This window comes from Lipotes vexillifer, unplaced genomic scaffold (assembly GCF_000442215.2).
Source record: "Lipotes vexillifer unplaced genomic scaffold, Lipotes_vexillifer_v1.1 scaffold51, whole genome shotgun sequence".
Taxonomy (NCBI): Eukaryota; Metazoa; Chordata; class Mammalia; order Artiodactyla; family Lipotidae; genus Lipotes; species Lipotes vexillifer.
In genome coordinates this window covers 116,298-130,153 of record NW_006786770.1, presented here as the reverse complement: position 1 = coordinate 130,153, position 13,856 = coordinate 116,298, and the positions used below count along the sequence as shown (strand labels likewise).

Below are 13,856 nucleotides of genomic sequence, written 5' to 3'. Positions count from 1 at the left end.
CCGTGAGCCATGGCCGCTGAGCCTGCGCGTCCGGAGCCTGTGCTCCGCAAATGGGAGAGGCCACAACAGTGAGAGGCCCGCATAACGCAAGGAAAAAAAAAAAAAAAATTCTCTAGAAGGAATCAATAGCAGAATAACTGAGACAGAAGAACTGATAAGTGACCTGGAAGATAAAATAGTGGAAATAACTACCACAGAGCAGAATAGAGAAAAAAGAATGAAACGAATTGAGGACAGTCTCAGAGACCTCTGGGACAACGTTAAACACACCAACATTCGAATTATAGGGGTCCCAGAAGAAAAAGAGAAAAAGAAAGGACTGAGAAAATACTTGAAGAGATTATACTTGAAAACTTCCCTAATATGGGAAAGGAAATAGTCAATCAAGTCCAAGAAGCACAGAGAGTCCCATTCAGGATAAATCCAAGGAGAAACATGCCAAGACACATATTAATCAAACTATCAAAAATTAAATAACAAGAAAAAAATATTAAAAGCAGCAAGGGAAAAGCAACAAATAACATACAAGGAAATCCCTATAAGGTTAACAGCTGATCTTTCAGCAGAATCTCTGCAAGCCAGAAGGGAGTGGCAGGATATATTTAAAGTGATGAAAGTACAACCAAGATTACTGTACCCAGCAAGGATCTCACTCAGATTCGAAGGAGAAATTAAAACCTTTACAGACAAGCAAAAGTTAAGAGAATTCAGCACCACCAAACCAGCTTTACAACAAACGCTAAAGGAACTTCTCTAGGCAGGAAACACAAGAGAAGGAAAAGACCTACAATAACAAACCCAAAACAATTAATAAAATGGTAACAGGAACATACATATCAATAACTACCTTAAATGTAAATGGACTAAATTCTCCAACCAAAGGCCAGGTAATGTTAACAAAGATCCTGGGAGTCTCTGCTTCTGACAGGATCACTGTATTCCCATGTAGGGAACACCAGAAGCCTGGGAGCCACCAGGGCCTGCACTGCTCAGTGCACCTCTCAGGGCAGCAATGCCAGGCTCCCACCTCACTGCTCCATTCAGCTGCAAGCCTCCCCACTGGGTCCCATCATGCCTTTTAAAAAAGATTCTGTATAATGAGTGGAGAGCAGAGAGGTATATTTAGTGGCCTCACTCAGCACTCCAGAATCATCAATATGGAGCCTCTGGATCTCTCCCAGATGCCAGCTCCCCCCAACACCTGCACTCGTTCTTCTGTGACAGTTAGAATTAGGGTCAGGATGGGGGGTGTTAGGAGGGAGAGCATTCTGACAGAGCGTGGGTAAGGTCCCATAGTGAGATGCAATATGTATAGGACTGAAGGAAGGCCCAAGTGGCTAGAGCACAGAAAGCAAAGAGGTGAGTGCACAAGCTGAGGCTAAAGAGCCTGGTAGGAGCTACCCTACAGAGGACCCTATGCACCAGAAAAAAAGGGGTTCACATTCTTAACCTAAAATCAGTAGGAACACCTGCAAAGATTTTTTTAGCTGAGTGCTGACATGATTGCATTTGAAAAAGACCTCTGGATATTTGGTGAAGAAAAGATTGCAGGGTTTTTCAACCTCAGCACTATTGACACTTTGCGATGGGTAATTCTTTGTGGTGGGGGGGCTGTCCTATACATTATAGGATGTTTAGCAGCATCCTCGGCATCTCCACGCTAGACGATTATCCACACATGGAGTTCATACAACCGAAGTCTCCAGACATTGCCAAATGTCCCCAAGGGGCAAAATCAACCCTCATTGAGAATCACTGAATTAAGGAAGAGCAAGAGAGAATGATGGAGACAACTGCCAGTTTCACCGTAGCCCAGGTAGCAATTATGGTAGCTTAGAATTGAGGAGGTGGAAAAGGAAGGAAGTGAACTGATTAGGGTTAGGATTAGGGATTAGGGAGATATTTAGGAAGTAAAGTCAATGATATAGGTTGCTTGGTTGAAATGGAAGGAGAAAGTGAGAGGAATTAAGGAGAATGAGTGATTCTGGCCTAAGCATACAGGGAGGTGCTTAGTACCATGAGCTAAGATTCCAGGTAGATCCTAGATTTTGAGCCAATGTAAAAGTGGAACAAGACTTTTGGAAGTAGTGGGATATGTGAGTATAATTGTACGTGTAGGAGGAACATAAGTCATTAGAGACCAAAGGGCAAACTGTAGTATTCAATTACATTGGTAGCCCCCAGTGAACCATGCCTCCTGGCATTCATGACCCTGAGTAGTCCCTCCTCTTGAATCTAGGCTGGCTCTGTGACCTTTAACTAATGGAATATGGCAAGAAAAATATTCTGAGACTTCTGAGCCCAGGTATTAAGAAGGCCTGGTAGCTCCCACATTTGTGCCCTAGGGTGCCCATTTAAGAAGTTAGTGGCCATTTAAGAAGTCTAAGTACACTGAGACCACCATGCTGTGAGAGGCCCAACCTTGCTATTTGGAGAGGCCATGTGGAAGATAAGTGAAGCCCCTTGCCAGTGGTCCCAGCTAAGCTTCCAGTTTACAGCACCAACTTGCCAACCATATTTATGAGGCCACCTTGGAAGTGCATCCTTCAGCTCCGGTCAAGCCATCTATGTGAGCCGATGTGCTGGCCCCATCAAGCCCTGACCAAATTTCAGAATTATGAGCAAATAAGTTGTTGTTTTAGGTCAGTAACTTTGAGATGCTTTGTTACACAGCAACAGATAACTGAAAGAGCCTCTCTAAGGCTCACTTTTGCCTACTGTAAATTAGAAATAATAATAATACCTACCTTAGATTTATTGTAAGGGTAAGTTAAATAATGCCTGGAACTAGAAGTACTCAAATATTGTTATCTTTATTCTCGTAGGCACCAAAAAAAGTGCTTAATAGTTGATAATTTTATTGCACAATATTAATACTGTTAATATTAACAGAGCAACTGTCACCTTCTCTGGCTGCCCTATATTGAACAGAGCCTCTCAGTTACTCTGCTCCCTTCTTTGCTTCATAGCACTTAATACCACTTGAAAAATATATTTTTATTATCTGTCTTCAACACTAGAATAAAAGTTCCATGAGTTAAGACTTCGTTTTGTTCATTGTGATATCCCAAGTGACCTGTCACATATATGGTCAATAAATATTTGTTGAATGAGTAAAAAAAAAAAAAACATCTCCAACCAAAAGACATAGACTGGCTAAATGGACACAAAAACAAGACCCGTATATATGCTGTCTATAAGAGACCCACTTCAGACCTAGGGACACATACAGACTGAAAGTGAGGAAAAAGATATTCCATGCAAATGGCAATCAAAAGAAAGCTGGAGTAGCAATTCTCATATCAGACAAAATAGACTTTAAAATAAAGACTATTACAAGAGAAAAAGAAGAACACTACATAATGATCAAGGGATCAAACCAAAGAGAAGATATAACAATTGTAAGTATTTATGAACCCAACATAGGAGCACCTCAGAACGCAAGGCAAAGGCTAACAGCCATAAAAGGGGAAAATGGACAGTAACACAGTAATAGTAGGGGACTTTAACACCCCACTTTCACCAATGGACAGATCATCCAAAATGAAAATAAATGAGGAAACACAAGCTTTAAACGATATATCAAACAAGATGGACTTAATTGATATTTATAGGACATTCCATCCCAAAACAAAAGAATACACTTTCTTCTCAAGTGCTAATGGAACATTCTCCAGGATACATCATATATTGGGTTACAAATCAAACCTTGGTAAATTTAAGAAAATCGAAATCGTATCAAGTATCTCTTCTGACCACAATGCTATGAGACTAGATATCAATTACAGGAAAAAACTGTAAAAAATACAAACATACGGAGGGTAAACAATACACTACTAAAAACCAAGAGATCACTGAAGAAATCAAAGAGGAAATCAAAAAATACCTAGAAACAAATGACAATGAAAACACGATGACCCAAAACCTGTGGTATGCAGCAAAAGCAGTTCTAAGAGGGAAGTTTATAGCAATACAATCCTACCTCAAGAAACATGAAAAACCTCAAATAAACAACCTAACCTTACACCTAAAGCAATTAGAGAAAGAAGAACAAAAAAACCCCCCAAAGTTAGCAGAAGGAAAGAAATCATAAAGATCAGATCAGAAATAAATAAAAAAGAAATGAAGGAAACGATAGCAAAGATCAATAAAACTAAAAGCTGGTTCCTTGAGAAGATAAACAAAATTGATAAACCATTAGCCAGACTCATCAAGAAAAAAAGGGAAAAGACTCAAATCAATAGAATTAGAAATGAAAAAGGAGAAGTAACAACTGACACTGCAGAAATACAAAGGATCATGAGAGATTACTACAAGCAACTCTAGGCCAATAAAATGGACAACCTGGAAGAAACGGACAAATTCTAAGAAATGCACAACCTTCCGAGACTGAACCAGGAAGCGATAGAAAATATAAACAGACCAATCACATGCACTGAAATTGAAACTGTGATTAAAAACTTTCCAACAAACAAAAGCCCAGGACCAGATGGCTTCACAGGTGAATTCTATCAAACATTTAGAGAAGAGCTAACACCTATCCTTCTCAAACTCTTCCAAAATATAAAACAGGGAGGAACATTCCCAAATTCATTCTATGAGGCCACCATCACCAAGATACCAAAACCAGACAAAGACATCACAAAAAAAGAAAACTACAGGCCATTATCACTGATGAGCATAAATGCAAAAATCCTCAACAGAATACTAGCAAACAGAATCCAACAGCACATTAAAAGGATCATACACCATGATCAAGTGGGGTTTATCCCAGGATGCAAGGATTCTTCAATATGTGCGAATCAATCGATGTGATACACCATGTTAACAAACTGAAGGAGAAAAACCATATGATCATCTCAATAGATGCAGAAAAAACTTCTGACAAAATTCAACACCCATTCATGATAAAAACTCTCCAGAAAGTAGGCATAGAGGGAACGTACCTCAACATAATAAAGGCCATATATGACAAACCCACAGCCAACATCATCCTCAATGGTGAAAAACTGAAAGCATTTCCACTAAGGTCAGGAACAAGACAAGGTTGCCCACTCTCACCACTCTTATTCAACATAGTTTTGGAAGTTTTAGCCACAGCAATCAGAGAAGAAAAGGAAATAAAAGGAATCCAAATCGGAAAAGAAGAAGTAAAGCTGTCACTGTTTGCAGATGACATGATACTATACATAGAGAATCCTAAAGATGCTACCAGAAAACTACTAGAGCTAATCAATGAATTTGGTAAAGTAGCAGGATACAAAATTAATGCACAGAAATCTCTGGCATTCCTATATACTAATGATGAAAAATCTGAAAGTGAAATCAAGAAAACACTCCCATTTACCATTGCAACAAAAAGAATAAAATATCTAGGAATAAACCTACCAAAGGAGACAAAAGACCTGTATGCAGAAAACTATAAGACACTGATGAAAGAAATTAAAGATGATACAAACAGATGGAGAGATATACCATGTTCTTGGATTGGAAGAATCAACATTGTGAAAATGACTATACTACCCAAAGCAGTCTACAGATTCAATGGAATCCCTATCAAACTACCAATGGCATTTTTCACAGAACTAGAACAAAAATTTTCACAATTTGTATGGAAACACAAAAGACCCCAAATAGCCAAAGCAATCTTGAGAAAGAAAAACAGAGCTGGAGGAATCAGGCTCCCTGACTTCTGACTATACTACAAAGCTACAGTAATCAAGACAGTATGGTACTGGCACAAAAACAGAAATATAGATGAATGGAACAGGATAGAAAGCCCAGAGATAAACCCACGCACATATGGTCACCTTATTTTTGATAAAGGAGGCAAGAATATACAATGAAGAAAAGACAGCCTCTTCAATAAGTGGTGCTGGGAAAACTGGACAGCTACGTGTAAAAGAATGAAATTACAACACTCCCTAACACCATACACAAAAATAAGCTCAAAATGGATTAAAGACCTAAATGTAAGGCCAGACACTATCAAACTCTTAGAGGAAAACACATGCAGAACACTCTATGACATAAATCACAGCAAGAGCCTTTATGACCCACCTCCTAGAGAAATGGAAATAAAAACAAAAATAAACAAATGGGACCTAATGAAGCTTAAAAGCTTTTGCACAGCAAAGGAAACCATAAACAAGACAGAAAGACAACCCTCAGAATGGGAGAAAATATTTGCAAACAAAACAACTGACAAAGGATTAATCTCAAACATATACAAGCAGCTCATGCAGCTCAATATCAAAAAAACAAAAAACCCAATCCAAAAATGCGCAGAAGACCTAAATAGACATTTCTCCAAAGAAGATATACAGATTGCCAGCAAACACATGAAAGGATGCTCAACATCACTAATCATTAGAGAACTGCAAATCAAAACTACAGTGAGGTATCACCTCACACCAGGCAGAATGGCCATCATCAAAAACCTACAAACAATAAATGCTGGAGAGGGTGTGGAGAAAAGGGAACGCTTTTGCACTGTTGGTGGGAATGTAAATTGATACAGCCACTATGGAGAACAGTATGGAGGTTCCTTAAAAAACTAAAAATAGAATTACCATATGACCCAGCAATCCCACTACTGGGCATATACCCTGAGAAAACCATAATTCAAAAAGAGTCATGTACCACAATGTTCACTGCAGCTCTATTTACAATAGCCAGGACAAGGAAGCAACCTAAGTGTACATCGAAAGATGAATGGATAAAGAGGATGTGGCACATATATACAGTGGAATATTACTCAGCCATAAAAAGAAATGAAATTGAGTTATTTGTAGTGAGGTGGATGGACCGAGAGTCTGTCATACAGAGTGAAGTAAGTCAGAAAGAGAAAAACAAATACCATATGCTAACACATATATATGGAATCTAAAAAAAAAAAAATGGTTCTGAAGAAATAGGGGCAGGACACAAATTAAAAAGCTTGAACTATTTTTTTATTGATAAACATTTTTATTCTAATATTATAGTAATAATTCAAGTGCAGTTCTCTTTGAAAAGTCAACTCTGTTAAAATAATACTTGTTAAATATCTTTCATCAAACATAGGCATATTCTTTTCAATCCCTCACAGCAGTCAGACCTAGGTAGCAGAGGTAAGATTTTTTTTTTTAAAGCCTACTACATTTTGTTATTGCTAAAAAAATTTGAATCAGTTGTCAAGGTCTCAGAAGCAGTGATTAATTGACTTTTGAAAGCTCCACCAGATACTCTGACATAAAATCATGAATCCAGACATCTGTGTCTGGCAGCGATGTGTGCACTAAATAGACCACTACTTTCTGGTCCCAAGGGTTAGTCTCTACGCAGACGTAAAGAATGGACTTGAGGACATGGGGAGGCGGAAGGGTAAGCTGGGACAAAGTGAGAGAGTGGCACGGACATATATACACTACCAAATGTAAAACAGATAGCTAGTGGGAAGCAGTTGGAGATCAGCTCGGTGTTTTGTGACCACCTAGAGGGGTGGGATAAGGAGAATGGGAGGGAGACGCAAGAGGGAGGGGATATGGGGATATATGTATATGTATAGCTGATTCACCTTGTTATACAGCAGAAACTAACACAACATTGTAAAGCAATTATACTCCAATAAAGATGATAAAAAAAATTACTATCTGGCCCTTTTACAGAAAAAGTTCTCTGATCTCTGGACTATACTCACAGTCTCTACTCTCTTACTGTCCATTCACCTTTCAACCCACTCCAATCTTTAATCCTTCCAGTGAAATTGCTTACCAAGATTACTGATCACGTCATGACATCAAACCCAAATCTTGCCCATCTGACACAGCTGGCCACTGTCCTGCAAATACTGACCTCTTTTGGCTCCCATGACAAAGTGATGAATTTCCTAGATTTCCTCCTACCTCTTAAACCTTCCTTCGAGGAAAGGTTTCTGGATACTTTAATACGCCATGGGTCCTTCTGGCATCTAATGAAGCATATGGACCCTTCTCAGAATCATTTTTTAAAGATATAATATAAATTATGAAACATTACAAAAAGCCCAGTTCTACTGTAATGCAGTTTTCAAAATATTAAAAAATTGTGATATGTGCTTACTTATTTTTTTTTTTACTTTTTTTTTTTTGGTACGTGGGCCTCTCACTGTTGTGGCCTCTCCCGTTGCGGAGCACAGGCTCCGGACACGCAGGCTCAGCGGCCATGGCTCACTGGTCCAGCCGCTCTGCGGCATGTGGGATCTTCCCGGACCGGGGCACGAACCCGTGTCCCCTGCATCGGCAGGTGGACTCTCAACCACTGCACCACCAGGGAAGCCCTGTGCTTACTTATTAATGCATTGTTAATACATTAAAAAACAGGATGTAGTTGTGGGTTTAATAACTCTGTACTGTAATTCTGAAGTAGTGGTAAGTATAAATGTTATTTTGAGATATCAGTAACAATCATAATTTAATATGAAAATATCTTGATTTCTACTGGTGACAAAACTACAAATATTAATAATACTGTGGGTTGACGCCTATATTCAAAATTAAAGGAAGTGCTAAATTTTAGTTAGAGGTTAGTAAAAACAAGAAAAGTTTCTCCCGACAAAGTTCATGGACCCTGAATTTTATCAATGAATCCCTGTGGGTTCCTGGACCCCAGATTAAGAACCACTGCACTACAAGGTCTCAGCAGTTTTCATGGCTTCAGAACCAACTATATGTTGAGTACTCCTGGGCTTGTATCTCCAACCCAGACCTCTCCTCTGAGTTCAGACTGCTACATCCAACCTCCTACTGGACATCTCTACTTGGATATCTCACAGATAACTTAAACTTTACACCTTAACACATCAAAAAACCAGGCCTGAACTCTTGAATCTTCCCATTACCCAACCCCTTTTCAACACCACTCTCCCCATCTCAATAAATGGACCAGCAGATCCTAAGTTACTCAAGGCAGAAACTGAGGTCAATCTTGATACCATCTTCTTTCCCAAATTATCAGTAAGTTCCATGGACTCTATCTCCAGAATACCAAATCCATCTGCTCCTTTCCAGTCCACCATGTTCCTTCAACCTACCAGCCTCTTTCTTGACACTCCCTCTACCAGTTACCACATAGCAGCCAAAATTTAATTTTTAAAATATAAGTAAGATTAGGTCACAACCTCACTTAAAACTTTTCAATAGCTTTCTATTGCTCTCAAGATAAAATGTAAACTCCTCACTGTGGCCTATAAGATCCTGCGTGATTTGGCCCCGCCTGCCTCTCCAACTTCATCTGCGGTCATTCTCCCTCTTCACTTGCTACACTCCAAACACAATGATCTTTCAATCCTCAGAACACACTAAGGTCTTTCCTACCTGAGAGCTTCTGAATACACAGCTGTATCTGTTTTAAATGCTCTGCTTTATGCTTTTGGAATGACCAACTCTATGGCATCCTTCAAGCCTCAGTTTAAATCTTACCTTCTCAGATAGATGTTACTCTATTTAATTAGATAACCTTGGTTATTCCCTGTCCCAGCACTCTGTTGCTTCCACAGCAATTTCCGTATTTTGTGAACTGTATATTTATTTGCTTACCTGTCTTCTCCCATAAGTAGAATAAGGGCAGGGGCCAGTTTACTTACTACGTATTCAGGACTTACTGCAGTGTCAAGTAGACAGCAGGTGTAAGTAATATATATTTCTTGAATGAATATGGTCCTCACCCTCAAAGCACTTTCTACGTGGGACAACAAGACCCAGAGGGCCCTTCAGAAAATACCTGGTAGAGTGATTCCATGATTCTACTGAACTTTCTCAACTATGATTTCCCAAAAGAATTGTGCCCCTCATTCTGAGAGAACTACCTACAAGAATACTGGAAGTATACAAGAATATTAATTCTACCAGCAGCAGAGTATATGAAGAGTGGGACAATAGCAAGAAACTTCTCAGGAAAATAAATCTTGTGCCCATGGTGCCTAGGAATGAAAAACCATAAAAGCAAAGAGAGGCAGAAATATAATTATAATTCTACGAAACTTTATCAGCATTGAGGCCACATAACAGGACATTATGGTATGGATGGATGCAAGATCTCTGAGGAAACAGACACTATCTCTAAACTTAACAAGAAAACAATAGCAGTCCCTTTTCTCCATTCTAAAATTACAATATGAATTCTAGGCAATCCACTCTTACACCTACTCTTCTTTAGAGGACTGGTTCTCAACTGGGTCAGTTTTGCCTCTTAAAAAGCATTAGTTTATGTCTGGAGACATTTTGGGTTGTCACAACTAGGGGGTAAAGGGTTCTACTGGTATCTAGCGAGCAGAGAGACCAAAGATGCTGCTAAACACACTACAATGCACAGAACACTCCCCACAACAAAGAATTATTCAACCCCAAATGTCATTAACACCAAAGCTGACAGACTCTGCTTTAGAGTAGCATGTGATCAAAAACTTAATATCGGGCTTCCCTGGTGGCGCAGTGCTTGAGAGTCCGCCTGCCAATGCAGGAGACGCGGGTTCGTGCCCCGTTTCGGGAGGGTCCCACATGCCGCGGAGCGGCTGGGCCCGTGAGCCATGGCCGCTGAGCCTGCGCGTCCGGAGCCTGTGCTCCGCAAATGGGAGAGGCCACAACAGTGAGAGGCCCGCATAACGCAAGGAAAAAAAAAAAAAAAAAAAAAAAAAAAAAAACTTAATATCATATAATTGATAAGCACACATCATCTCTGGAAGAACATATAAGAAACTAATAAGGGGCTTCCCTGGTGGCACAGTGGTTCAGAGTCCACCTGCTGATGCAGGGGACAAGGGTTTGTGCCCCCGTCCAGGAAGATCCCACATGCCGCTGAGCGGCTGGGCCCGTAAGCCATGGCCGCTGAGCCTGCGCGTCCGGAGCCTGTGCTCCGCAACTGGAGAGGCCACAACGGTGAGAGGCCCACGTACCACAAAAGAAAAAAAAAAAAGAAACTAATAAGAGTGATTGTCTCTGGGGAGGGGAGCTAAAGGTTTGGGGGAAAAGAGGAGTGGTAGGGAGATTTAGTTTTTAAATATACACCCTTTTGTGCCTTCTGAATTCTGTACTACACATACATGTTACCTATTCAAAAACAATAAAAAATAACCAAAAATTAGTGTGGCTCAAGACTATGATCTCAAAAGACTACCTTCAATTTATTAAACATTACCAAAAAGAAAACAAAAAGAACAGGACCTATGTTGTAGAATGAATTCTGAATTAAGAGTTAAGAAAATCCAGGCTTTGTCACTCCAAACTGTGGAACAAAGCCTACCACTAAACCCAGAGGGTGTTTCCTCATACGCAGAATGGGAGGATGATGTGCCTTACTCAATGTATGCAGAACTGTGAAGATCAAGTGAAATAATGCAGGTGAAATACTTTACAAACTATTTAAGAGCCATACAAATGCACTGTAATTATTATTATTTTAAGATCCTGGTATCATGAAAGAACAAAACTAGAAATTATAAATGAGGCCCTTTAACATTATTCCCTTCCTAAATTAGACATCTTTTCCAATATCACTGGGGCTTTAGCAATTGTTCCTGTTAACTGAACTGAAATCTTCAATTTCTGCTGCAAGAGGCTAAGCAACTCAAGGGAAAGGTCTTATGATGAGCTATATAAACTGTAGGTGATCACTATTTATTTGATGATTTTTATGCTTATGATAAAGGTTAAGAAAAAAACTTTTTCCTGAGTCATTCAATTTGCTACAAAATAAGTAGAGGTGAGGAATTTTGGCTCTGTTAAACCTCAACAATAATTCTCTGATTGGCTGTCTTAATAGAGAGAGGACAGTGAAAAACATTCATCAATACAAAACATGTATAGTTTAAACACCAACTCTCTTGTCTAACAGCTGGGCCATGTGGGCACAAGCCAAAGAGCTAGGTCTCTTACTCATGAAATTACTGAGTCATGAAAACAACACTTTCAGTACTCATGTCTTTGAATGTCAAGGACAGCCAATATGTAGGAGCTGCTAGCAAAAATGATTAATGATAATGATGCTGTAAAGTTCTCTAGTTTTAGCAATTCTAAGCTGAAATAAACGAGCACAAGGACAGAATGAGTGAGGCATCAGTCACCGGAAAAGAAAAAGGAAACTGGAGGCGTCTTACGTGATATACTTGTTATAGAGGATGAATGCATGTTCAATGTTGCCTTCCTCGGAGTAAATAGATGCCATTCGGATAATCTCCACTCCAGAGCGGAAGTACCGACGGGGTGGAATGTCTTCGTTTATCTCCACTGCGCTACCCATCTGGGAGAGAGCCCTCACCCGGTCTTCGGGTGGGAGGCTCACATCTCCACGGTCAGACATCAGGACCAAGAAGTTCTGAAACAGAAAAAAAAAAAAGATGGCATCAACACCAAGGCCCCCATCAGCCGAGCACAGCCTACTACACTGTGTTTTTCCCACAAACCTCTACCTTACAAAGAAATTAAGAGAAACATACCACATGCTGTAGCTCATATCAAATAAGGTCTCTTTCCCACAAGAAGCCTGAGACCCTCAAGGAAGCCCATATCACAAGGACGAAAGGATTGGCAGACTCAAAAACCCATAATCCCTGCACCATAATTAGGTGGTACAAAGAGTATAACTATAATGAGCCACTAGCGTTTCAATTCTCTCTTAATGCTAATCATTCCATGTCATTAGGTAGCCCTGCCCTTGGCATCATAAAAAGAGGGACAGTATCTTATATTTTTTCCATTATCTCTCCTCCCAGCTACCCACTTCCATCCACCCCAGTACCTGGCAGAGTATACTCAATGAACTTTCATGATGATAACTGACTTCAAGCTGATCATTTAACCTGAGGGTAACTGACTTGAGCACACGGTTAGTTAGAGGAAATGGTGTGGGAATGAATGTTCATAATCCCAACTCTGCTCATGAAATCACTATTCCAGTCAATCTACAACATCATTCACCATTTCAGGGCAAGGAATTTAGACGTAGAAAACAATTTATTCAAATCTATCTTCAAAGACTAAGTACTCTCTGAATAATGAAAGGACACAAAGGTAACTTGAAATGCAAAAAACAAACCAACAAAAAACCCTGGAATTTTTCCCTCCTTGGGTCTCAGATTGCAGTCACTCTATAATCTTTCTTGATATTGTTGCTGTTAGAATCAGACTTCAACTTCCAATTAGATACCACTCTACGATCATTTCCAAGAAGATTCTGGTAATTGGATACATACGGAATTACAGCACATCCTAACCAGCATGCTGTAGAATATACAAGCTACAGCAGATTTTGGAATTCAAGGCTCTGTGTCAACTGGCCTCATTTTGTCCTTTCAATCTTAAACCTTACTCATTCCCAACAGAGATCTTTTGCTTCAGTCGGGATTCTTATCTGCCCAGAAATCCTGACATTTCAGTTTCATTTGTCTATCCACTGCTTTTGTTTTCCATTCCAATCCCTCCCTCAGAGATGGTCTTCTCCGGGCCAATTCTATCTCTAGGTCACACTTCCTCCACCAACCTTCTTCTCAAACACCCTAATAGTACAAAAGTTGTGGGGACTACCAGGGATGTAGAGGTATTCCATCTCCTGTGGGAGCTTTTTTAGGGGCTCAGAAAGCTACTAGCAAACCTAAAACCTCCCCAAGTTGTCTAATTACTAAACTCAGGGCCAAGCCCATCAAAGCTAACTGAAGCAGAGCAAGCTTGTTGCTCTTCAGTCCTTGGTAGAGGATCTTCTGGTAGAGAATGGAACCCCGTCCCGAGGCCAGGAAGTGGTGCCCAGAGCTATAAGGCTGAGCAACACTCCAGGGAGGAGATGCAGTATCCGTAAATAAGGGGGGAAGGTGGCGTAAAGAACCGAGGCGGAAAGATGAGGAGGCG

The 13,856-nt window shown here is 40.0% G+C and overlaps 1 protein-coding gene across 2 annotated transcripts in view; it reads right to left on the bottom strand.

Moving 5' to 3' along the window:
- Nucleotides 1–13,856, bottom strand: part of STAMBP (STAM binding protein) — a 35,637-nt gene that overhangs the window by 21,409 nt on the left and 372 nt on the right. The window contains exon 2 of one of the 2 annotated variants that reach the window (XM_007459384.1): nucleotides 12,113–12,330. In XM_007459384.1, coding sequence (XP_007459446.1) covers nucleotides 12,113–12,315 — 203 coding nt within the window. In that variant the 5' untranslated portion in view covers nucleotides 12,316–12,330. Of the gene's footprint in view, nucleotides 1–12,112; nucleotides 12,331–13,856 lie in introns of those variants that run through there. The other variant, XM_007459385.1, reaches the window with a different exon arrangement.